The sequence below is a fragment of the Macrobrachium nipponense genome, chromosome 24 (genome assembly GCF_015104395.2).
Source record: "Macrobrachium nipponense isolate FS-2020 chromosome 24, ASM1510439v2, whole genome shotgun sequence".
Taxonomy (NCBI): Eukaryota; Metazoa; Arthropoda; class Malacostraca; order Decapoda; family Palaemonidae; genus Macrobrachium; species Macrobrachium nipponense.
This window is the reverse complement of record NC_061091.1, coordinates 16,526,218-16,554,097: the sequence shown is the minus strand read 5'-3', so window position 1 is coordinate 16,554,097 and position 27,880 is coordinate 16,526,218. Positions and strand designations below refer to the sequence as shown.

The 27,880-nt window shown below is 34.3% G+C and overlaps 1 protein-coding gene across 6 annotated transcripts in view; it reads left to right on the top strand.

Annotated features, from left to right (window-relative positions):
• The window catches only part of LOC135205477 (polyamine-transporting ATPase 13A3-like), a 171,529-nt gene extending 144,770 nt beyond the window's left edge, over positions 1 to 26,759 (top strand). For all 6 annotated transcript variants that reach the window (XM_064236176.1, XM_064236173.1, XM_064236172.1 and 3 more), the window contains 12 exons: positions 2,338 to 2,493; positions 2,861 to 3,073; positions 3,409 to 3,648; positions 4,538 to 4,630; positions 8,585 to 8,692; positions 9,003 to 9,173; positions 10,317 to 10,472; positions 12,208 to 12,336; positions 12,733 to 13,003; positions 15,773 to 15,930; positions 24,082 to 24,298; positions 24,420 to 26,759. In XM_064236176.1, coding sequence (XP_064092246.1) covers positions 2,338 to 2,493; positions 2,861 to 3,073; positions 3,409 to 3,648; positions 4,538 to 4,630; positions 8,585 to 8,692; positions 9,003 to 9,173; positions 10,317 to 10,472; positions 12,208 to 12,336; positions 12,733 to 13,003; positions 15,773 to 15,930; positions 24,082 to 24,298; positions 24,420 to 25,507 — 3,000 coding nt within the window. In that variant the 3' untranslated portion in view covers positions 25,508 to 26,759. The remainder of the gene's footprint in view (positions 1 to 2,337; positions 2,494 to 2,860; positions 3,074 to 3,408; positions 3,649 to 4,537; positions 4,631 to 8,584; positions 8,693 to 9,002; positions 9,174 to 10,316; positions 10,473 to 12,207; positions 12,337 to 12,732; positions 13,004 to 15,772; positions 15,931 to 24,081; positions 24,299 to 24,419) is intronic.
• The last annotated feature ends 1,121 nt before the right edge of the window (positions 26,760 to 27,880 follow it).

The window sequence follows — 27,880 nt, the reverse complement described above, 5'->3', positions numbered from 1 at the left end:
AAAATTTGCAAAAAGAAACTTGAAAAAGTAATAAATCCCACTTATTGTGCGAATTTCATCTTCTGTAAATAAGGCCGCACTTATGAAAGAGCCAATTGTCCTCTTTTGTCTGCTGACACCCCCTCTCAGTGCCCCAACCCTTAACTTCTGTTGAAACATTTATATACAGCTATTTGTATGAAAGAAAATGCTTTCAAAAGCATCATTGTATTTTTTGTAATAGATTTTGGGTGAATTTTAATAATTTAGCAACTGAGAGTTCATTCATTATTATCCATTACCTAATGACCCTGTTTACTTTTATGGAAAATATGCACACCTTTCTCTCATAATTAAGAGTTATCAACAAACAACTGAGGTGTTCTTATTTTTATTTCCATTGTTTTTCGTCAGCTGACCTTGCTCATATTTACATATATTGGTCAGAATAAATTTTTTAAAAAGAATACTAATGTATTTTTAGCCCTGATTTTGGCATCATTTAAATGACCTACAAAACCTCATTTGTTGAGTTATCTTAATTTTGTTCTGGGGAACCTTGCCAATGGTGGAATAGTTCACATTGTATGAATGAACAACATTGACCATTGCGATGGACTGGTGCTTCCAAACACTACCAGTTCTGTCACCACTGATCTTGTGGGTTACACCAGACATCATACAGCTCTGTATACATTATTTACTCAAAAAATAAGATCCTGCATGCTGCCCAAGCAACAGGAACACAAACTAGCATATGGACTACCACCAAACTAAAAATTTCAGGAGTTTTAAATTTTGTACTAATTTAAGCAAATTTTAAGTAAGTGGACGTATGCTTGTATCTGAAAGTTTATATGTAGGGACAACCTAATATGGTTGTATATTCTTTATGATTAATGAAGAATTATATTGTTCTCAAAACCTGTTGGATTAGAGCGTCATGAGGTCTGGTGCGCAATCTCTGACCAGCTATTTCCTCGTACGCGCAGGAGTTGCCAGATCTCACAGATTCCTTGCATTACAATCTTTGATTGTGTTAACCGGTTATCAGCTGGCATTTGGAAAGTTATCCTATTGTTAAGACCTCAGGTTTGTTAGCTATAAAAAATACAAATTGATTAAAAATGTCATTTTTAGACTTCTGAGGAATGAGCTAAGAGGTATAGCTGGTTAGGAGGCTTCTCTCTATTGAGAACATTCATTCTTATTAGTGAACCACTACTCTGCTTAAAAATAATTTTCATTGAGAAATATGTTAGTTATGGTCTTTACTTTGCCAGCAGTGAAGGCATTTGTGAAGTAAAGTAATAGGATTGTATCTGTGAAACAAAATTTGGTAAAAAAATTCATATTTATGAGGTGTATTTTTTCCTACAAGGATACAAAGTTTGCTTTTCATATGTGGAGTTATCATTTGCAAGCATGCACAGAGGTATCTGACTGAGAAAACAAAACGAATAATGCAGGCAGGCCTTAGGCATGCTGCCCACTCCTTCTTGGCCTACCTACATGATTGTGTGTAAGCATATTGTATCAAGTGCATGATATGTGTTTTATTTGGTATCATTTGTTCATACTTTCAATAGCAAGTGTCACATTTTGTGATGAGATTCAGCACATAACAGTGTTGCGTATTTTACCAATACTGTAGGTTTTACTGTCCTGCAGCTAATTAATTAGAATTCCGTTGTTCAGCGAGTGTTGCACATTCCAGACCCCCTTTGTCTTTAGTCATGAGAATGGAGTTGAAACCTGAGCTTCATCAGTGTGCAAGTAAGGGCAAGGCCTGCAACAACTTCGTATCCTGTGGTGGCAGTTGCCCCAAAAACTAGCGCTTATTCCTGAAGGGGAAACTAGTGTGCGAGAGATTCCATGTGTAGTGAGTGATGGCCGCCAGCTTTCTTCTTAGTGGGACCTGTATGAGAAAAGGAGAAGGCAGAATAAGCCCCCTCCTCAATCTACTGCCCCTGTTACTTCCTGCAGGCAAAATGTTAGTGAAACCACCAATGAAATTCTGGAGTTGCTTCTTGAATTGAAAAAGGTTTAAGAGCAATCTATTTCTGAGAGTTTGTAATGGCGTATATAGGCCAAGAAGTGGGTATCATACCCAAGACACACCTGTATTATTTTTATATATATTTTTTTTAAGTTAGACATGGCCACCTGCATGCATGCACCAATGATAACTCCACATATGGTTTGTATACTTAAGGAAAGGAGAATACAAATGACTTTTAAAATTTATATTTTAATGTTTGAAAATTCATGTACATACATTATAAATCCCTTGTTTGTTGTGATTTCACTTTACTTTGTGACATGTTCAAACAATGCTTATATGATTTTTTATTCCAGATATTTTCTGTAGCACTGTGGTACTCTGATGAATATGTCTATTATGCTACAGTGATTGTCCTCACATCAGCTATTTCTCTTGTGTCAGAAGTGTACCAGATGCATCGTAATCAAAAGGCTCTTAGCTCAACCATTCAGACATCAGATATTGTGCAGGTTGGTAGGCTATCTTTTCTTTTAGTATGTTAAATGATTTATCTCATGAGATAAATTTCCAAAATAATTTGTTGTGACCAAGTATTTAAATTTTTGGTGAAAGTATATTAAGGTGTAACTTAGATCTGTGAGACAATTGAAAAATTATACTCAAGAACAGTGAACAGTTAGTAGGTCCTAGGTTGATTAATGAAACAAAATATGCATGCAAGATTTTACACGTGGCAGTAGTACGTACATATAACTCAGGAACTGTGTTACACATTTGCCTTTGTTTTAGTTTTACCTGAAAAATGCAAGTAAATTAAGTTTTGTAATTTTTCATTTCATCTTAGAAGCATCAGTATATCACATTGAAATTTCCTAGGTTGTACGCAATGAGCGGGTGGAAACTATCCCTTCAGAACATTTAGTTCCTGGGGATGTGATTTCTATTCCACCTCAAGGCTGTATGATGCAGTGTGATGCTGTGCTGCTGCAAGGAAATTGCATTGTTAATGAATCAATGCTTACTGGGGAGTCAGTACCCGTTACAAAAACATCAATTGTTGATCGTGCTGACATAATTTATAATGACAAGGTCCGTAAGTACATTGCTCCGTAAGTACATTGCGTTATGCAAATAGACTCTGAAATAAAAGTTTTGCTCTTGTTATAATAGTATACACTTGAATTTAAACTGAAGACTATTTTTCTAAATTTATGACAGTAGAAGTTGGGATAAGAGTGCTATGGGTATTTTCGTATATGCCGTTATTATTACTTTGAAATTTTGCATTGTTTATTCTGAATTACAGTTTTATACTTTTTTCAGATTTTATTAGAAATCTATAGTACACATTTTCATATTTTGTTAAGGGCAGATATGATGTAACTTATCTTTGAGGCTTATTTTATATTTGTTAATTGTTTCAGGAACATAGCCGGCACACTTTATACTGTGGCACTCAGGTTATCCAAACTAGGTTCTACGGTGGTGAAAAAGTTGTTGCTGTTGTGGTGCGAACAGGGTTTATAACAAATAAAGGTTCCCTTGTTAGATCTATCATGTATCCTCCTCCTGTGGACTTCAAATTTCAGCAAGATTCTTATAAGTTTGTTGGAGTTCTTGCTGGCATAGCTTCAATTGGATTTATTTACACAGTGATTACAAAGGTTTGTACTTTATGTTTTTTTTCTATGAGTATGTATGTTTGCATGTATGTATGATTCAGACATTTTATTCATTAGTTACATCTCTCCAAGTACATACCTGGAAAATAACAGTTTGCAATGCTAAACATTCAATTGGTTTATGGTTTTTATTCATTCAAGTTGAAGTCCTATTCAAAAATGCCACTTGATTAGCCTTTAATATAAATTATACTTATGTATATGTACTTTTATTATGCATTCTAAATTCAAAGTTATGTCTTCCTCAAGTCAGTGAATGTTTCCTTAAACTGCCAAAAAATGGTGTTTCTTTTAGGAATGAAAGCTATGTCCGTCAGCAACATTGTTTTGTTCTATGAGTGTGAATTTTACTTTTATTGACATGAAAATTGGTGGTAGTAAATAAATATTTAATTAAGATTTTCACCCAAATTTTTATTCAACTTATACCAAGGGTGATGTCCTCTGAAATTTGTCTTTTGTTAGTGAAATTTTTATCCTAGAAAATGATTGATGGCATTAGTCATAAGACATTTGAAAGTAGGCTGGGTGATAGTATTTAAATTATATATTACAGTAGTTTTACTTAATCCATTAGAGATTGATTAATTATAAACAATTTTAATGAGACTACTGTGATGGGGTAAAGCTTGCTGTATTGGATGAGGGGAGAAGTGTAGTAGGATTGTAATGGGAATACACAGTGAATTGAAGGATGAAATTAGAATTTGATATCCTCAAAACTGAGTTATGTATGTATATGATGTATGAGATTTTCTTGAGAAATTTTAACATTAAATTTTGAAGTATTTTCTTATATGTATTCACCTAAATTACCAAGATTTATCAGGCAGGTGTACATATAAGTAATGTTGGTTTGCTTTTATTTCAGTATTTGCGAAATCTGACAGCAAGTGCCATAGCCCTTGATGCCTTAGACCTTATTACTATTGTCATTCCACCTGCATTACCTATGGCTATGACTGTAAGTAATAAATATTTTTCTTATTCTTAATTCACATTTTAATCTCCATTTATGATAAAACCAATGGTTAAATATATTGATTTCCAAATACAGACCTTAACTTTACTCAAGATTCAACTGCTAAGTCATTGCAAGAAATTTCAGTTTCTGCCAGCCAAGTACAAGATTAATCTGGACTGCTTGAACTATGTGTAGTTTGTCCTATATGAAAACACCCATTTTAACACTGACACTGTTTCTAGAAGAGCAGGAGTAGGTTATAACTCATTGTCTCCACTCCATTAGGCTGAGTTAGACACTCAGTCTTTTTGGAAGGCAGAGCAGCAAGTTAATACTATTAGTGAACTATCTGTGATGAAACTGGTACAAATTTCTGTTATGGCAAGTTTTTGACAAATTTGACTGGTGATCATACTGCAGATAGTTATTCTTTGAAAACAAGTAGTGTTGGGTAAAAGCAGTTGCAGAAAGTTTTACACTAAATTTTAGATGTGGACCCCTTTAGTGTATGTAGATTGTGTTATGTGAACTTTACACCTTAGATGTTCTTTTGTGTTCCTAATAGTACAAGTAGGTACAGACTTATACTTTACACATAATCGAGGTGGTGGCATCTAAAACTGGAGAAAATGTTATGCTTATGATTCAAACATGTTCTATCGTAAGTGGAAATACTCCTAGCCTTATATTATTCTTCCCCATCACTCATTCAACCTTAGGTAGAGTAGGGTTGTCTCTCCCTATCCTTAATTCTACTGTTTGGGTCATGTTCTATAATCCTTTCGACTCCTTACTCAGTCACCAGAACAGCTACCTCTCACTTCAATTTTTGTATGAATGACCTCAGCCACAGTATTTTTCACCGGCATTAGGACCTTGAAAATACCATGGTGTTAGCCAAGGATCTCTGGAGATGAGGCAGTAAGGTTCTTTATAGAAAATTAATAAGAAGTAGCCCTTAGATGTCTGCAACTTCCCAGGAAATAAACCAGATTTTGCCCTAGTGTGATGGATAGTGCCAAGGGAGGTGTCAAGTACTTCATGTTCCCATTAACTCCCAAGACTTTTTAACCCCTTGCTTGCATTCTCAGGGGGATGTTCCCATAACCTATGATCAGTGGATCACTCACTGATGGCAGTGGTAAAGAGGAAAAGCAAGTGGGTCTAGTGAGAGGAAAAGTGCAAGGTCTATTGAGACTTTTGGCAACTCACTAGATCCTGCAGTAGTCAGTCCTTCAATCTAGTGTCAGATAACAACTGTATGTATTAGCACATTTTCACCCAATTGGTGTCTTCCAGCACTCTTAACTCTTATGGGCTGGAGGTAGTGATTATTTGCTGAATTAGGAGATGGAAGTAAAATAGCATACTATATGTATATTGAAGAAAACAAAAAAAATTATTTTTTTGCTCTTGTAAATAAAACTGTATGATTATAAATCAAGACAAGGTGTGATGCAACCTCCAGTTTACTCGGGACACGTGCAAGATTTTTCCCTCACACATAAGTTGTAAGCATTATATTCCTAACTTAACATGAAGTGGTCTTCCTAATTAATACTCATACTTTGTACTACTTGTAATAACAACAAGGATCAAATAAAAAGGACACAAATTAAACACATTCTTATATTCTTAGTTATAAGTGGACACAGAAAATCAAAGAAACATAGCCTAAATTCAGTACACCAAATAAATTAAAATGTGCTAAAATCTACAGTCAAATAGAGCATTGTTTCACCAATAAAAATTAAAATAAATATGCTATACAATATTAGAAATAATTTTTCTGTACTCTGATAAATAAATCATAAATATTCTATCTTAAAATTCCTGTATCTTTAACTCAAAGGAAAACACCTTTTTCAGACCTTTACAGTTTAGGCTTTTCCATAGGGCTTTCCTAAACCCCCCTAACAACAACAATAACAATGACTAGGGTAAGTAGTTTGTAGGCTTACTGCCCAAGTAAGTGATAAAGCTAAAGACCTGAAGTGTATGGTGAAAGTATTGAAACTCAAGAATTCTCCAAACCATAATTTTTAATAAAAAAACAGCTTAAAAAAAAAAATAAATAACGCATATTTTTACTGACCCCCAGAATGATCAGAAATAAAATAATTTTTTTTTACAAAAATTCTTATGATTAAATCATTATACATTTTGTTAGAACTTGATGGAAAAGTAAATTTTCAAAGATTGTACTTTTTTTTTTTTTTTTTTATTTTTTTTTTTTTCCTGATTAATGTCAACTTTCCCTGACGAATGTCAGCCAATTTTGCCAGGGCTGGAACTGAAAACAAAACAACTTTACACTTGAAGAAGGAAATATCAATGCAATAAATCCTCTCAGTCTATTCTTCAGGAAATAACCCAACAAATCCACTGTCTATTCTTCATGAATAGGCCCCATTCTCCTTTCCAATCCTGGTAAATCAATGTTTTAACAGATTTTACCCAGTCTGACACTGGGGCATGTGTAATTGTTGGAGGGATAGTGCAGGCTAATTTGGCAGCCGAGTCTGCATATTCATTTCCTTTTATTCCCACATGTGCTGGGATCCAACATATTTCCATTGATATTCCTGATTGGAGGAGTTGGAAAGGCTTCATGACATTAGACATATGAATAGGTAAAGTTGAACCCACCCAATAAAAATGTCCGGTTTTTAGCATAATGACACTGATATTGTATCATAATTCACTAAATATCACCTTCAACTTTACTCACAAAAACACTGTTCCACTTTTTGTAAGATATTTCAAAAATATTCAAAATTTCAAAATATTCAAAGCTTCAAAAATATTTCTCAATATATTAATAATTTCAGGCATCTTTTCTTTGTTGGCGGTCGATGTTTCCCCGCATGTTTATAGTCAGTGACAATGCCATGGCAGCCACTTCAAAAGGACACACTTCATTTCACTCAATAACATGTCAGTATGGCTAAATATCGTAATGAAAATTAACTAGAAACAATCATACCATATTCATGGACGTGAGACACTATATGAGAAGCGTGAAAAATTAAAACACATCCAAAAAATCAATTTTCTTACTAGATAAACACAGACGTTGTGATGGTGTAAACATGTTGCTTTCGTGTTGTTCACCAAGATGGTTACTTTGTTGGTGGTAAGTTTCGGCGTAAAATTTTAAATAGTTATCGTACCAGAGCATTCGGTCGGTGTTCCCCCTCAGTCAGTATTCACCTACCTCACTCTACACCACTTTAATAACAAAACATTTACTACAACTAACACACAAACTCGTCACACATCTGCAGATTTACATGAACAAAGGGCTGCTTCCTTTTCTTTAAGAAAAAAAACGTGATTGTCTGGCTGGTTTTCACTGAAACGTGTTAGCCAGTGACAGCCCTCTAGTTCTGTTAAACATTAGGTAAAAGCCTGGAAGAAGTTGAATTGCCCTGATTATGGCAGTTAGATTTCTGCTGGCAAAGTTTTGATCGTGGTGTTGTAGGGCATAAGGGTTAACATTGCCGAAGTAACTCCATTAACTATGAGTATCAACTCATGGTTTTCATACTTGCAGCTTCTAAGCGTCTTGCCGTGCTTCTTTTAGGCTGTACATAAGTGTCTCAGCCAATTGTTTTTTTTTTTTTTTTATTTAATTCACAACTATACCATTACATATTTATTATGATTTGTAGTTTTGTCAAAAATACTACCCTTATATGTATTTGGATCAAATTGCTTTTACCATAGAAGCTGACTAATTCTGGTCAGTAACCCACTGTTGTTTTATACCAGCTTTCTCAGAGGAGCCCAACATTTTAAGCTTACCTGATACTATAAAATAATTGTATATATAAGTGTCAAGTTTTTGTAAAATACAAAATGTGTATTTCATAATATAAAAAAAAAGCACCTAGAAGCCTTTTAACTGCATTTAACAGGAAAATGATAGTAATGTCAAGTTTTCTGCTTCAGGTGGGAATATTGTATGCTCTAAACAGGCTGAAAGCCCATAGGATTTTCTGTATTTCGCCCCGAACTATAAATATTTCTGGGGTCATCAACTGCGTTTGCTTTGATAAGGTATGTTCTAATATTGCATTTGTGGTAGGGTTTTTAATGCTATTACAGGTGTATTATGTCATTATGCTCCACTGATTTTTAATGTAAATATTGAAATATTGAAAATATTGATGAAAGTAAATTTCATTTTTGAAAGGAGATACATACTATTGTTAAATTAGTTTATTACTCAAGTATGCAAAGCACAGTGCATTAAAAACATAAAACTACATAAGATGGTTTTATCCAAAAATATGTGCAACTTGTGTTACATTTTATTTTGACAGTTATTGTTTACGAGTTTTCTTCAGGTAGGCATTGCATGTTTCAGACTGGTACATTAACTGAGGATGGTCTCGACATGCGAGGTGTGGTGCCTGTTACTTCTGATGGCTCAGCAAAATTATTAGGGCAGATGGTGGACCCAGCTAAATTACCCCTTGATCATATGCTGTTTTCTATGACAACATGTCATTCCATTACTATAATTGATTCTCAGAAGGTAATTGTACAATGTTATCAAATCATGGCACATCTGTAAAGGCAGTCCCCAGGTTACGACGGGGGTTCTGTTCTTGAGACGCGTCGTAAGCCGGAACTTTGTGAAAAATCCTAAGAAAACCTTATTTTAATGCTTTGGGTGCATTGAAAACTATGTAAACTGCATTCTTATTGCATTTTCATAAAAAAAAACCTTCAAATATTGATTATTTTGTATTGTGTGTATTTTTGGTGTCATTTTTCATCTGCCAGATGAGCGTTGTAGGCATCGTAACCCTGGAAATAATGTCTGATGAATAGAATTGAGAAGCGCCTTAACCTCGGAACGTCGTAAGCCGAACCAGTTGTAACCCGGGGACTGCCTATACATGACAAGCGCAAAGCGCATTAGGAAACTGAATGTGACATTGCACCTATGCAGACATTTGTTAGTCTACAGTATTTCTCTGTTAATATTGATGCTATGATTTTAGATAATTACTATATGATGATAGGAAATTGCGTACCTATCAAAGGCTTTTCAAAACCATCCTTATACTACTATATACAAAGTTTTTTTTTTTTTTGAGAAGCTGCGCCAATGAACTTTGATTGCTGTAACGTCAAATACAAAAGCCATAAATAAAAGTACTAATGCACTTCTAAAGAAGCCTATTTCTTCAATGCATAACCGAGTCACTTAGCCCCCTCTTCTTTCTGCAGAATTTACATAGATTTTATGAAGAAATGGTGTTTGCATATGATTTTTTCCTATAATTGTAATTTTTCTGGGCCTCTATATTTTGGGAAAGGGTTTGACATGCAATTGCCCACAATTATAATATTTTCATTAACAGTTGAACATAATTAGGTATAGTATTTTCTTATAAAAAGTATGAAATTAGTATAATGTAAAAATTCACACACTAAAAAAACAAAATATGTACAACTTTACTTGATCTCTGCAGCACAATTGCTATTTTGTAATTTTAATGATATTTAATACATAGAAACTTAAAGGAAGTTAAGTGTCAAAATGTTACTTTAAAGGTATAAGAAAATGCACTTCAAACATTTTACATTCTTAATATCCTTCATAGACCTAATGGTTTGTTAGCTATGAAAAATACAAATTGATTAAAAAATTTGTCATTTTATTCATCAGATTGGAGACCCTCTGGATTTGAAGATGTTTGAGAGTACTAATTGGATACTAGAGGAGCCTGGCTTAGATGATACAAGTAAATATGACATGATGATGCCATCAGTGGTAAAAATGAAGACACAAGAAGAAGGAAATAATGAAAATGTTGAAAGTCAGGTAAGAGCAAACATAACATGGCTGCCATGGATCAAATAATTTATTCTAATTTTATCTCACGACAAGTTATCTTTGCCATAACTTTAAACAAGTGTGTGCAAGTAAGTGTGTTCAGGTAAGTGCAAACCCATACTTTTTAAGTTGTTTTAATGGCCATTGCTAATAGTAGGGAGCCTGGCAGCAGGAAAATAGCATTTTGAAACTAACTGTATAGTTACTTGGATGTTTGGGACTACACATAGTGTTCTTAGGTGAACCGAGCTAGCAGAGAACCCTTCAGTGTAGTTATTCAGCACTTGGATAGCATTATACTGCTCGGAAACTTGCTGTTTTTTATATTGCTTTGTTTTTTCTTCAGTGAGGGGGATTTTTTCAGTCTGTACAATATTTTATGTTGCCATGTAGTTAAGCATTTTATTTGAACTATTGTGCATTGTTTACCTTTTTATTATGCCATACACTTTACTAAAGTAAGCATTATGCATGTCCCTAAGAGAGAGAAACGCTTACAATAAGAGTAATCAATAAACAAAAAAATTTTATGAAGTGAGACAAATTTAGCAACAATTGTCAGAATATTGAATGAAATAACTTGTTCTTGCAGTCAATTATTGCTAAATTATTCTCTCTTATAAAATTATTTTGGGTTTGTTGATTACTTACTGTATGTTTGTCCCTCTCTTAGGGACCTACATAATATTTGTCTAAAATGAAGCAAAACTTCAAAAAACAAATTTATTGCTCTACCATGTAATTCAGCTTTTCTCATTTTGGGGGGTGGTGTGCAGATCTCAATTTATTTTCTCTTAAATTCTCTGGGATCAAAAACTCATGTATGATTGGTGGCTGAGAATGCCCTCTATTATGCTGCTGTATCCAGATTTAGTTTGACCATATCCTGCACACTACTTCTCTGAAAGCCTTCAGGACCTCTATGTGAAAATGTTTAGCACTGTTTGATCAGTGATTATTCAAAATGATGAACAGCAGTGCCTTCCCATACTAGTGACTTACATTCATCTTTTTTGTAGCAATACAGTAACATATTCATTGTTTGTTTTATAGAAACATTTTTTATTCAAATTTCTTTTATTCAAACAATTTTAGAGATGAATCGCAAATATCATTAAGAAAGATGCCAACCTAAGATCTAAGAAGACTTTGCTTTTTCAAAAGGTATAAAGATGGGTACAGTTAACTTGTGTATTGCTGGAATAAACGGAGAAATGTTTCCTTCTTCTTTGACTACTACTACTAGAAGAAATGCCTTCTGCCTTCTATCCTCACAACATGAAATGCCTAACAAACTATTACTTATCAGTGTACCATTCACTTCTCTACTGACAGCTGCTCACACCTACTAAATTTTTGAAAGACAAGTTCTGGCTTCTGATCTATAAATGTACTTGTCTTTTCAGTTTTTTTTTTTTCACTTCATATTCCATTGATGATTGATGGAATTGCTTCCTCCTAAACACTCCCCACCCTCTTCTGTCATGCATAAGCACCTGGAATATTTGAGCTGTGGGATTGTGGATTCTGACTCTTAACAGTTGCTAGTGTTAGGAGAAAACCATTAACTCTACTTTTGAGTCCCTGAAACTCCTCAGGGAGGTGTTTTTTTGCATATTGATATATCTTAGGCTGAACATCTTTTCCTTAGAATTATTTATTCTTTATGTATGAAATTCATTAAAGGAAGGTTTAGAATGTAAATTTTCTTGTTGCATTACAGCCACCACTTGAGATAGGAATTCTGCGACAGTTTCCTTTTTCATCCAGCCTACAGCGCATGTCCGTTATAACACGTAAATTAGGGGCTCCTAAAAAGAATTATGAGCTCTACTGTAAAGGATCACCAGAGGTAAGTTATTTATATCATAATATTTTATTGCAGAAAAATGAAAGAATTTTAAACATTAGATAACCATCCTTAGGGGTAGGTGAAACATTCCTAATAATGTTGCATTCAAAGTCTTATCCAGATTTTTTAGACAATGTAAAAATAATTTCATAAATAAAAGATAAAGAAATTAAATAAAAGAAACAAGAGTTTAAGTTTTAATATATAAATCACTAAGAATTTGGCACAGAATTTTCCTTGGTGAATAAAGCAACATAGAGCAGTAGAATATGCATTAATTGACAGGTGATTTACTCAAACCAAAAATACAGAATCAATCATCTGATATTCACAGTGGTTTACGTGAACAATCTCAAGTAAGAAAATAATTGAAATTTTTTTTTTTTTTTTTCCCAGATGATAGCAAGTCTTTCAACCCCAGAATCAGTGCCTGCAAACTTTTCAGAAGAGCTACTAAAGTATACAAATGAAGGTTATCGAGTATTGGCACTTGGTTGGCGTCCCCTTGAATTAACATATATAAAAGTTCAACGCATGAATCGTGAAGAAGTTGAATGTGACTTAGAGTTCTTAGGACTTCTGGTTATGGAAAACAGGTTGAAAGCTGAAACAACAGAAGTTATTACACAGTTACATCAAGCAAATATCAAAACCATTATGGTCACAGGTAATAATTAGTAGTTGTACAGCTAAGTATATTTCTCTAGATTTTTATTACAGGCACAGGTGACACTTTTGGTGCAGTTTACATTCCAAGATTTTGCCTTGAATCATTTATTTAAACTGGAAATATTTTTTACTTTATGTACCACAGCTCAATAAACCAGTGACCTGATGTCTATTATGCAGTACAGTAATTTTTGTATAAAATATTGTAGTGTAGAGGCAGTCCCCGGTTATCGCCAGACTGTTATTGGTGATCTGGTCTTATAGCACCATAACAGGCCAAGTTCCGGCTATCGGCACCGTAAGGGGACAATAATCGAGTTATGGGGCCATAGCATACCTAACAGAGATGCCATAAGGGTGGTTTTCAGTGCCGTAAATAGCCAAGTTTTTTGGTAATGGCGGTTTTCGCTTGTCGGCACACCCTTGGGAACGGGATCCCCGCTGATAACTGGGGACTGCCTGTATTAGCAATGTGTCCTCAATGTAAATTATTTCAAATGCAGCACCCATCAATCATAATTAGCCTTAAGCCGGGGTCACACATTGGCAATTTCAAACTGCGTGAGTCTTAATGGCCAAAATTTTGCTCATGATGACTCCACTCTGTTCTCATTACAACCAGTTTGCCATAAATTGTAACCAAGTCCCCAAGTTTGGCAGCTTTGTGCCATTGACAGCAACTATGCAAGGCTGCCGTGCATAGTTGCTGTCATTTCACGACTACTGCAAAAGTTGCCATTCATGGAGTAACACACAACAATTTCGTAAACGCTTCTCAACTTGAGGCTTTAGATTAAGCAAGTTGTAACTAGCAATGGCGAGTTATGACATTCAGTACAACATAAGCCATGTAGCTACTAGGCAAACCCACAACGTATGCAGTGAGGCTGTGCAGTGAGTCTGAATGTGTCAAGTTTGTCAGCAGCCTATAAATATACGTCAGTGGCTTGTTTAATTACATATAGCTGCCTTGGTTTTCAGTTTTGAGTAAAATATATTTGGGATTCAAAATTTTCTGTGTTCTTGATATAATTTGAGAACTTCAGATATAACTACATATGACAATGAATACAACTTAAACGAAAATATATTCGGTAATATAAATAAAGATGAACTTTAACTTTTATTTAAAAAATTTATAGTTTTTCAAATGAAAATATATTCAGTAATATAAATAAAAGCGCCTCAGTGGCGTGGTTGGTGTGGTGTGGCGTCCCACCTCGGTGGTTGCGAATTCGATTCTCTGCCATTCCATTGAGGAATGAGAGAGGTGTATTTCTGGTAATAGAAGTTCACTCTTGACGTGGTTCGGAAGTCATGTAAAGCCGTTGGTCCCGTTGCTGAATAACCACTGGTTCCATACAATGTAAAAACACCATACAAACAAGTAATATAAATAAAATTGAAGTGTAACTTTTATTCACAAAATTTACAGTTTTTCAACATGATTTTCTTTAGTGAGGTCATTATGATCAAATTCAATTTATTAGCATGTTCTGGTGTATAAGAAATGAAAAGGCATTTTCTCTTTTGAGTAAAATATATATTGTAATAAAGATTTTCAGTAGGCATTCTTGATATAATTGAGAACTTCAGATATGAAACTGAAAACTACTTAAAAAAATATATATTCAGTAATTATATAAAATTTGAATTTCAAGTTATATTCAGGAAAAATATATAGTTTTTCAACATGAATTTATAAAGTATGAAAAGGCATTTTTTATTGTTTTATTATTTCATTGATTCCTGTCAATGAACAAAGCCTGCAGGGGAGTTTACATAACCACGAAGATGATTTTGTGTCATAAGAGTCCTCTCGAGCCTCACTCCTGTCAGTAGGATTTTTCTTATATATCAAAATAAAGTCCCAATTACTTAATACAAAATGAAACAAACATCCAAGTCCCAATTACTCAATAAAATGCTAGTAAAGTACATATACACATACAATTATTTTTTGTCATAAATCAAACATCTTGGAATTTGTGAGCTAGTGATTGCCAAATGAACTAAGAATAACACTTCCACTTTTAAAAAGGGAGTTTTAAGCACAAATTTAACAATGTACAGCAAATAAATTACATTGTGTAACTATATTGTACACTGTAGAGAGAAATTTTGAAGCGTGAGAAAAATAACCTTGCATATTTTACTTGCAGAAGTAAAAAAACACAAAAGTACAATTTTATATATATATATAGTATATATATATATATATATATATATATACACATATATATACACATATCATATACATACATACATACATTCATTAATTTTTTATATTTTTTATTTATTAAAATCTGATTGGGTTAGGTGCCACTTGCAATCAATATCCAAGGGTTTTAACATTTACTAAAACTAAAAATTATCCTGAATGTGTAATACCGTTTATTATGTATATTTTTTCAAGTCTAAAGGGGCTGAATTTTCTTTTGTATCACTGCAGAGACTTAAAAGGGTTGAATTTTTTCTTATTACACTGCAAAAAATTTTTTTGATACCATTTAACCCTTTGAGACCCAGATAACCTCAGTACATCATTCTGTCTATATAATTTTGTTGTTTAAAAATATAATAGTACAGTTATTCAGCTTTAAAATTAGACAAAATTGAGCATTACATGTTAAAAAAATTTACTTTGAGCAAAAATAATTAATCATAACTAGCAAACCAAAACAGTCCTTACCACAAACCTGTGCTTCAAGAAATGCAAATGTTAGACTTCTACTCTACTTAATATGAATTTACCTTTATGCTACAGGAGATAACATCTTGACAGCGTTAAGTGTAGGACGTGAGTGCGGACTGGTTGACCCTAAACTACAAGTTATAACAGTTAAGGGACATCTTCCACATCAAGGGAATCCACCAGCTCTTACATATCACACCACCATGAGTAAAAATTCAGCACCTGCAACAGTAAGTTTGATTTTTTACTTTCTCACAAAGGATTTCATTAGTAACGCATTAAAAAGGTCAGGTTAATGGAGTAACTATTTAACCCTTTAACGCCAATTGGATGTATTAACATCGACATAAATTGTCTGTCGGGTGCTGATTCGACGTATGGTATGTCGATAAAAAAAGTTTTTTAAAAATTTGCGAAAAAATACTCATAGTCCTACCAGGCGAAAACTTTTGAATCACGTGCCTTGGGGGATGCTGGGAGCTCACGGATCAAGGCGTTGTTTTGTTTATAATTATTATGCAGGCGCGCAAGCGCGAATTTCTTTCTTATTGCTCTAAAAAGTATCAGTGACATCTCGGAAATTATTTTGTCACTTTGACATAATTTTTGCACCATTTTAAATTAGCCATTACATGGAGTATTATAAAGTAGGCACCGAAAGTCTTTACACCCCAGTGCAATTTAGGCAAACGCATACACACGCGCACCTTTTTCGACCTGTAAAGGAATGCAAAAATTTAGTTAAGATATTGAAATGGTGTGTCAGTTTACCTTAGACTTTCTAGTATTTGTTCTCTTTAGCTGCCTTCAGCCGTCGGGGAACACTTTCAATGAGGTGCTGACAGATCTCTGGTTCAATACTGTTCCAAGCAGCGATGATGACTGCTTTGAGTTTCTCGATATTGGAGCAGTCAACCTTCTGCAAACGTTGTTTAATGATCGAGCCACAGATTTCTATGGGACTAAAATCAGGGGAATTAGGGGGCCAGTCACTTAAAAGCTCCACACCACAATCCTGCAACCAGTTCCTAATCAATGGCGTTGCTGTGGCACCGTGCGCCGTCTTGCTGAAGAATTGAAGCACCTTATTTCTCAAAGCTCCCCTCTTAAATATTCATTTAGCACAACGTAATAAATGTGCTGGTTCACTCATTCATTATTTTCAAATATACATAATTCCCCAACTTCCTCATAACCCATAGAACCCCATACCATCAAAGTTTTGGGAAACTTTTCACGAGGACGAATAAGTTTGTCACTGCACTTGTTAAGGCGGGGACTTCGCCAAACTTTCGTTGAGGTGCTTGCCGAGCAATGGAATGTGGATTCGTCAGTGAACAACACTTTTTTCCAGTTATTAACGTCCCATTTACCAAATCTATGAAAAAAAAACTTTCGTTTCTTAATATGGGCGTCAGTTAGCTTGCTCTTCTTAGGAGCCACAACACTCTTGAATCCCAACTTGCATGACAAGTACGTCTGTAAAAGTACGTACTTTACACTTTCCTAAAATTTCAGGGTTTCTTCCTGAATTGACGAGCGCTGTGTGAAGGATTAAGCTCTGCTTCCCTTCTCAGTAGCGAAATAGATCGTTCAGACAGCAACGGGGGCCTCCCAGACTTCTTGGCGGGAAGAGGTACCTCTTTCTTCCCTGACGCCTTGTACCGCGCAAACAATGTTCTGAACTGTTCGACGCTTCAGATCCGTCTGCCGCACAATTTCAGCGGTATTTAACCCTAATTCAAAACACTGAATGACCCTTACACGATCATCCCTAGAAGTATAAGGACCCACCATTACGCATAAAGGCACAGGGATTGGCAACACAAGGGCAACACCACGAGACGAACAAATCCTGACAGGAGTGCCAGCAAAAAAAACCGACTTACACCACGGCTAATGAGCTACTGATCAGTTATTGTTTCCTTAATCAAGGACACAGTGGAAACAATAAAAGGTGCCAATTAGTCATTTTTTCTCTCAGGCATTTTCCGTGACTTGATATGGAGGATCTTTAATACGCTTGAAAGTCTTTGCACAGCCCTTTCAGGGGTGCAAAGACTTTCAGCGCCCACTTTATATGAAAATGTGCGCAATTTCATGTAGATTACAAAAAAAAAATACTCATGATTGTAGCTTTTATGAGTTTTGAAATATTTTCATATAAATAACGATAAGTGCCAAAATTTCAACCTTCGGTCAAATTTGACTCTACTGAAATGGTTGAAAAACACAATTGTAAGCTAAAACTCTTATATTCTAGTAATATTCAATCATTTACCTTCATTTTGCAACAAATTGAAAGTCTCTAGCACAATATTTCGATTTATGGTGAATTTATGAAAAAAACTTTTTCCTTACGTCCGCGCGGTAACTCTTTTCCGAAAAAATCATACGTGCGATTGTCGTATGTTTGCACCATTTTAAATTAGCCATTACATAAAGTTTTTATATGATGGAAATAGTGTGCAATTTCATGCACAATACAACTAAAAACAACCCATGGTTGTAGCTTTTATCAGTTTGAAATATTTTTCCATTTTCATATAAATAACGATAAGTCCCAAAATTTCAACCTTGGTGTCAAATTTGACTCTACCGAAATGGTTGAAAAAACGCAATTGTGGAAGCTAAAACTCTTATATTATAGTAATATTCAATCATTTACCTTCATTTTGAAACATATTGGAAGTCTCTAGCACAATATTTCGCATTTATGGTGAATTTATGAAAAAAAAAAAACTTTTTCCTTACGTCCGCGCAGTAACTCTTCCGAAAAAATCATATGTGCGATTGTCGTAATGTTTGCACCATTTGAAATTAGCTGTTACATAAAGTTTTATATATGGAAATGTGTGCAATTTTATGCACAATACATCTAAAAACAATCCATGGTTGTAGCTTTTATCAGTTTTGAAATATTTGAAATATTTTCATATAAATAACGATAAGTGCCAAAATTTCAACCTTTGGTCAACTTTGACTCTACCGAAATGGTCGAAAAACGCAATTGTAAGCTAAAACTCTTATATTCTAATAATATTCAATCATTTACCTTCATTTTGCAACAAATTGGAAGTATCTAGCACAATATTTTGATTTATGGTGAATTTGTGAAAAAAAAAAAAAATTTCCTTACGTCCGCGCGGTAACTCTTCCGAAAAAAAAAATCGGAAATTTTGTTGTCCGATTGTCGTAATGTTTGCACCATTTTAAATTAGTCGTTAATTAAAGTTTTATATATAAAAATGTGTGCAATTTCATGTAGAATACAAAAAAAATAATTGAAGGTTGTAGCTTTTCTCATTTTCGAAATATTTGCATATAAATCACGATATAGAAAAAAAAAAAAACCCCCACGTTCGGTCACTTTGACTCTACCGAAATGGTCGAAAAACACAATTGTAAGCTAAAACTCTTACAGCCTAGTAATATTCAGTCATTTATCTTCATTTTGAAACAAATTCGAAGTCTCTAGCACAATATTTAGATTTATGGTGAATTTTTAAAAAAAACTCCTTCCCTCCGCGCGCGGATTCTCCGCCGCAAATCTCCGAAATGCGTACGTCGAATTCTTGTAATATTTGCTCTGTTTCATATTAGGCGTTTCATTGAGTTTTGTATATGTAAATGTGCGCAATTTTATGCAAAATACAACCAAAAATAATTAAAGGTTTACATATAAAAATTCGACATTCAGTCAATTTTAACTCTTCCGAAATGGTCGAAAACTGCAATTGTAAGGTAAAACTATTACAGTATAGTAATATTCAATCATTTATCTTCATTTTGAAACAAATTGGAAGTCTCTAGAACAATATTTAGATTTATGGTGAATTTTTGAAAAAAAATGTTTACGTCCGCACGTTATGAATTCATGCATCATTTTGTGATATTTTCTCTGTGTTGCTTTGATCGTTTTACAATGTGTTATATACCAAAATGATTGCAATTTAGTGTACAATACAACAAAAAATTAACTCTTTAGCTTGAACCGTTTTGCTCACAGCGCGATTTGAATACAATTATATATGAAATTTTGTTTTTGCGCTATCATATATCGCATTATTTATATATGATAGTGATATTTTTTTTCATTTCTGATGGTTGCATTACTAAACTTCAGACAATGACAAAAAAAGGAGCGAAAAATGAACTCTTAATCTTGAAAACTAAGCGTGCTGTGATTTTTTGAAAAAAAAAAAAATATATATTTTTTCCGCTTCGGCGCTCACTCTGAGACCCCCTCGGCATACGGGAGACGATTTTTATGATACCCCTTCGGCGTTAAAGGGTTAATGTTTCTTTCTGAATCTTTACAATATCTGTTAGAAAAAATGAGTAATTTAAATAGTTCTTGGTAGTTAAAAAAAAGGTATAGAAGCGCCGGTTTATTATGCATTTCCTGCTCAATTTATGCCTTGGAGTTCTGGTTTTTTCTTCTTTTGTTATGTCATTCAGTGTTTTGTTTATCTGTGTGTATTTACATTAGAGATGCAAAAGCTTGATTAATCTAAGAATGCTTTGCCTCGGAGAAAATGCCCAGGGGTAGGTAACAATCCTTGCTTTCATTATTTAGCCTATGATATTAAAAATTTGAAGGCAAGCTTGCACTATATTGTAAAATTAAATGTACGTAAAGACTGAATTTGTTAATATTAGTACGTTTTCCTCTGCTTACCAACCAAATGGATATAAAACATTTTTAATTCGGTTAATAATTTGAGAGAAAGTGTAACCTGGCAACTGGGAGGCTTCTAATAGCTCATCTCCTGTTGAAAATTAAACATTTGGTTATATTTTTCCTTTCAAAAACCTATTAGTCATACACAACCTTATTTGGTGCAACAGCTCCCCTCAGTTACACCAATATGCAAAATCCTGAGAAATACAAAGATACCGAACTGCACATGTCAAGATCTTGCCCCATCATTTCACAAAATATAATTTTTCCATGCCAACCTCAAACACAAAAGTGTGTGGGGGAAGGAAGAATGGCAATAAGTATTATGATTAACAGGATTGTATGAAAAAATTGAATACATTTGTATAAGAAAACAAATCATATTTCAAACCCTTTAATCTATCAGAATTGCAATTTAGGAAGGATAAGATATGAGAAAGGAGCACCAACAGAGAAAAAGAAAACTCCTCTGTCTCCTATAGTATACTGAATGTTGGTCCTCCTGAGGGTCTGGTATTAGTCAAGGGTTGTAGAGCCAAACTCACGAGCACCTCATCAGTGGCCAAATGGGAGTTTTCATAAAATAAAGGGTTGTAAATAGTAATCTAGAAATACAAATTCAAGCTGCTCATATGAGGCATGAAGACATGCTTTAGGAAAATACATCTTTGATGTGTGCCAGAAAATGAGGAATAACTATCACAGAGATAGTAAGGCTAAATGGCTCACATCCCTCTCAACCAATAAAACATCCTGCTGTGACAATTGGCTCCAAATGCATATCAGCAAACTCTGAGATCACATTACCCAGATGAACTCTTTAAATCAGCATTCTGACAATACCCAGTACCAGTTGTAAGGAAACTAGAGAGCTCCAGATTAAATTGAGTGTCAAATGAAGAGGAGATGGCAGGAACTATGACCCTTGATCTTAAACTGAGGTCGTCCTGCAAAATGTCAACGTAAGCTTGGGAGATCACTTGATGGAGCTACAACAGTAGGCAGTCCCCGGGTTACGACGGGTTTGGCTTACGACGTTAAGGCACTTTTCAATTATATTAATCAGAAATTATTTCCAGGGTTACGGCACCTACAACGCTCATCTGGCAGATGAAATATGAAACCAAAAATGCAAAATAATCCATATTTGAAGTTTTTTTTTATGAAAAATGCAATAAGAATGCAGTTTACTTAGTTTTCAATGCACCCAAAGCATTAAAAGTAAGTTTTCTTAGCATTTTTTATGATGTTCTGGCTTACGACGATTTTCGGCTTACAACGCAACGCGTCTCAAGAACGGAACCCTCGTTGTAACCCAGGGACTGCCTGTATAGTAATATAGGTTCTGGTGTATTATACTAGACAAAGGAAACTGTCTTCATTACAAGAGAACAGTAAAGAAGGAATACTGAAGGAATCTGTCATTTAGTGGTGTTTCACAGAAGACTGAGTTGGCTAAGAAATTCTGAGCGACTAGAATGAACAATTTATTCATTCAGCCATATGTGAAGCTCCTTGACATTCAAAGTTTCAGGCAAGGGCTAGATATCACTCTCAGTGGCGTGGTCGGTATGGTGTTGGCGTACCACCTTGGTGGTCGCGAGTTCAATTCTCGAGCATCCCAATGAGGTGTGAGAGATGTGTATTTCTGGTGATAGAAGTTCTCTCTCGACGTGGTTCGGAAGTCACATAAAGCCATTGGTCCTGTTACTGAATAACCACTGGTTCCATGCAACCTAAAAATTCCATACAAACAAACAAGATGTCACTCTCTTGTGGGTCAAGAACAGTAAGGAGTCATAACCACTGGAGGTTAATAAGGGGTGTGGGAAAGGTGTGCAAAATCTAAGTTTCTGTTTCCTATTTTTCCTTTGTACTGATTTAACATTATTTTTGCATTCCCATAACATAAATCCAGAATTTTGGCAATTTGGTCTAACTAAACTAGTTTGCATAATCGTAAATATGACCTCCAATAAAAAGTTATTTATTTTGAAAATGGGAATTATTCCTAAAAAAGTAGAATAAACAGATGAGCAGCATAGAATATACCAACATACAAGTTAGGCTGATGTTCAAGTGGATCTAAGACGTCATTCAGTACTGAGAGGAAAATTAAGAGTAAGAGGTTTAAAAGTGTAACAGGAGGAAAACCTTGCAGTTACGCTATTTAACAGATAGAAAAGGGTGGAAAGTAAGATGGAAGAAAGAAAATGAATGAAGGTTCAGTAATAGGATTTTGGTTTGGTTTGTATGGTATTTTTGCATTGCATGGAACCAGTGGTTATTCAGCAGTGGGACCAACGGCTTTACGTGACTTCCGAACCACGTCGAGAGTGAGCTTCTTATCACCAGAAATGCACAGCTCTCACACCTCAGTGGAATGCCTGAGAGTCGAACTCGCAGCCACCAAGGTGGAAGGCCAAGACCATACCGATTATGCCCCTGAGGCGCTGTACAGTAATAGGAATGAAAGGGGTTGTATCAAGGAGCCGAAGGGACACTGCAAAACCTAATTAATGCCTATAGTGCAGTGCACCACATGAGGACTGCCAGCACTAAACAACCCCCTTTTTCACTTGTGTAATGTCTAGCATTGCCTTCTCCATTTTATTTTATTTTTTATCCATCAGGCAGTCCTTGGTTGATTAAAAGACATAATAATGTTTACAATCCATGAAATCCAACTCTGGAAGCGATATTTATTATAAATGATCTAACAGTTTTTATTGATATGTTCTTTTATATGAATGATCCAAGTCCTAATGGGGGGTTTTGGAATTACTCCTTGATATTAGTAAACTTGTCTATTAATGCTTCAGCCTCATACACTTGCAGAGCTCAATATATTTTAAAGCTCACTGAGCTTGAAAAGTTGAAAGTTTACCAAAAATATTGCAACAGAGAAGTGATTTTCAGTAGTTTAATAAGACCAGTCAGTCACATTAATGGATTCTTACCCTAGGGTTTAACTGAAGGATTTTTTTCTCAGGCACCATTAATATTTTAGAATGGTTTAAATTTTATAAAGCTTTTGTTAGAAGAGACAAAAATTACAAATTTTCTAAGACAATTTGTATTTTTCATAGCTACAAACCCGAGGTCTTAACATTAGGATAATTTCTAGCACCTAGCTGGATCCGGTTAAAAAGCAGATGAAAAGCAAGAAATCTTGTGATATCTGGCAACGCATGCGTAGATCGGGTGAAGAGTGGTAGGGACCACGCACCTACGCCAGTCTTTTCTTTGACCGCCTGGGCGAGAGTTGTGTTTACCTCTCTTGGCCTTTTCCCGGTTCATTGCCCGTTTCATTTCTTTAGTGTGTGAGGTTTGTTCGCACATGAACAATGGAACATACAGAGATGTTGCTGTGGCCATGGGAACACTGCAGAGAATCTGTATTAGAGTTTACATTGAGGTATGTAAGGTATACTGTTGGTAGTCATGGAATTTTCAGTACAGGCAAATACATTGGTACTGGTCAACAATTGTTATATGGCATATCTTGTTTGGTTTCTGCCAAAACTTACAAAGCCTCAGGATGTTGTAGCTTAGTTACAGCAGACATATGCCAATGTACAGCATTTCTCTGCAAATATGTTCTGAAAAAAATTGTATTCTTATAGACTTAGTTGAGTGACCAGATGTGGATAATATGGGAGGGGAAAAAAATAAAAGGAAATTATTTCTGTTTCAGGTCAGTACACATATTGATGGTATGGTGCACATAAACATGGATGAAGTAACAAATAGTTACTGTTTTGCAATAGAAGGAAAATCATGGGCCGTAATCAGTACATATTTCCCAGAAATATTACCCAAGCTGACAGTACGCGGTGCAGTGTTTGCTCGCATGTCCCCTGACCAAAAACAGCAGTTAATACTTCACCTTCAAGAACTTGGATATTATGTTGGTAAGCAAATTAAAAACTGTATAAGGACAAAGATATTGTAAATTTTGTTAGAATGATAGCTTTGTAAATATAATATTATTGCAGCATATGTGATTGGGGTATAATGGTGTGTTTCTTTCAGGCATGTGTGGTGACGGTGCTAATGACTGTGGTGCACTTAAGGCTGCTCATGCAGGAATCTCTCTCTCAGAGGCTGAAGCATCTGTGGCATCACCATTTACTTCAGCCGAGCCTAACATATCCTGTGTCCCCATTTTGATTCGTGAAGGTCGATGTGCACTGGTAACAAGTTTTGGCATCTTTAAGTATATGGCAGCATATTCTCTAACACAGTTTGTCACAATCATGATACTTTATTCAATAGATAGTAATCTCACAGATCTCCAGTTTCTTTGGATTGACCTTTTCCTCATTACAGTCTTTGCTATATTTTTTGGACGTACAGACTCCTATAAAGGCCCTCTAGCTTCGTATTCGCCTCCAGCTGCTCTCCTCTCAGTTGCTCCAATTCTGTCAATTATAATTCATATGATCACTGTTATTGGGTTTCAGACATTTTGTTTCTTTTATGTACAAGAACAGCCATGGTATGTTCCATTTAACCAAACAACTTCTGATGAAATATATGCTGGCCATGAGAACTATGCTGTATTTTCTGTCTCTCAGTTCCAATATATAGTGTTAGCTGTTGTATTTTCTAGAGGTCCACCATTTAGGAAGCCATTTTATACAAACTACTTGCTGTCTGCCTCTATACTTGTCATGACTGTATTTAGTATAGTCTTGACAGTTGGTCCACCAGAGTTCATTATTGATAAATTTGAATTGGTTCTTCCACCTCCCGATGATCCCCAAGCAAATTTCTTCAGGTGGCAAATGCTCCTGTTTTCTCTACTTTATTGTGCAATGGCTGTCTTTATTGAATATGTTGTAATTGATTATGTATTCTACAGAAAATGTAAGAGCAAGTTTCATAACATTTACAAGTCGAAAAAGAAATACCTGGCAATTGAACAGGATTTACAGAATGATAAGGCCTGGCCACCTTTAACATCTTCTGACATTGAAAAGACAGGAAATGCTGATAAAAAAGAACTGATGCTCGATCCTGCAAAGCTTATCAAAGAAAATGGCAAAAACAGAAAGGAAGCAAATGGTCATGTTCATGGAGCTGTCACCACAGTTACACAATTCCATTCTTCTTTATGAAGGTTACTGAACATTCCAGTGTGCTTTCATACTGGAATTTCAATGGTAAAATCACTTACATTTTCTTGTAGATATTCTCTTATACAGAGACAATTAGTTAGTATTAAAACTCGGCAAGTTTTAACATGTTTGATAATGCATTCTGAATCAGTTTTAGCTAAAAGAATTATTATTCCATATCAAAGCTCCTTGAGCATTTATTGTACTCTTAAATCTTCGGTCATCTAAAGCATTTTATGGAGACTTTGTTTAAAAAGACAAAATTATAACAAAACTATTGTGCTTTCTATAATTTTTATATAACAATTTTGTGTCTTTTCATTTATTGTTGAAAAAATTTAATACCTTATGGGTATTTTTCATTCACAATATCTTTTTCATCTCTGAAATGAAATTATGTCATCAACAATGAATTCTCTTGTTTAGGTTTAACAAATATATTATACCGTTGTCTGTTCATTACTGTTGTAGATTCATAAAAAGGTAAATTCCAGTAAACTGAAATGCAAATGAAGTTTAGATTTTGTCCATGAAGGACTCTTAAGACTTTAATACTGTAGTCTTTAATTATAAGTTATTCTACTCTACATATTTGTTACCTGTGAATGCTTGTCATAGATATATTTTCTTAGTTGTATATAATGAATACTTTGTGATGAAAATGTGATGAAAATATGCAGCCTATTCTTGTTGATAATCATTGTTTACACAAGAATTTTATGATAGGTTTAAAAATAAAAGGCTATCTATATTATTTTTCACACACCAGTCACACAAGTTTTATCAAGATCTTCAAAGTTGTACAATTTAACCTACATTACATAAATCATTAAAATTTAGGAACTAAAATCATATTTTAAAAAATCCTAAATCTCTAGTTTTAATATTGTGTACAAATACACTGAACAAAAGCATTTTCCTTTTGCATGAGACATATCTTGATAATCAGGCTGAAGGATAAATTGATCCTTCACGGGTTATTACATCCTAGTACAAATTTATCAGATTTTTTTTCATCTGCTGTTTGCACTTGTATTAGGATGTTAGACTAGTTACATATTTATCTGAAAAGAAATTCATACTAAAATCTCATGTCAAAAAGTTTCTCATTTTATTTATAAAATGTTTATGAAATAATTTTATTTTATAAAATGTTTATGAAAAATAGGCATATGCATTTAACATCCAATGGCATAGTTATAATAAGGATCTGTATATATCACAATAAACTAGACTGACTAAGAGTGTCATGTGCACCAAGCTTTGTTTTACTTTTTTATGTAGAGATGTACAGTATTGTTTGAAAAACAAACAGCTTTTAATAATAAAAACTAGTGAAATTCATTGTCAACTTAATCTTCAGAATTTCATACTTTGTGCCTTATAATTTATTGTCTATTAAGAATCATTAGACCAATCAGAACTTCCTAACTAGGAACTGTCGGGAAAGTTTAGTGTTTACATTATGTACTAGTGACTGTGGCAAACAAGTTCACAATACTATGTTACTAGCCATGGTTTAGCATAATCACTTTATATATGTAGTAGATGGAAATCAGTACATATATAAGTTCATATAAATTCAGTAATATTTTATATTAGATTTCCCAGAAACCCACATTAAGATTTCACCAAGAACTCATTAATTCATTAGTCCTCTAGTGGTTTCCATGTACTTGTGTCATGTGGTTCAATTTGTATATACAGTATTTCATATGGAAGTTGGAAATTATATTGTAGTTTTGAGATTAAAAACAACCTTTAAATCCAGTCCTGTAATTACAAGGTTGTACAGTATTAATTTATTGAGGTTAATACATTTCCACTGTTTTCAATTCTAGCTGAAAATGCTTCCAATCATATCCAACACAAGTGTTAGTAAAATACTACGTATACATACATGTCAGAGCTAGATTTACCTGTTAAATGTATCAATGTAATTTTTATAATTTTCCCTTCTCCCTGTGAAGTCTTGATCAATAAAAAGTTGTAAACTTACAACTATGACTGAAATTATACTTATTTCATCCCAAAAACAGCAGGAGCAGACATGCTAGTGATTTATTAAATAGCTACCTGTGTACATTGTGGAAAAGTCAAAGATTTCTTACTTTGTGGTCTGGCCAGGATATCCAAACCATACCTATTAACACTTATTTATAGTACAGTAAAATAAAGATTTTTGTATTCTAATACAATAGTAAAGCCTCAATCCATAGATAGATTACCATAAGTATAGTGGTGTAAGTAATAAGGGGGAAACTGGGATGCTGTCCACTAAAACTACTAGATTAAAAGAAAGCTATGCTGTCAGACAATTTCAAGCTCCTATTTTCCTGTTCTGTTTATTTTTCCAATTTATCACCTTTTGAT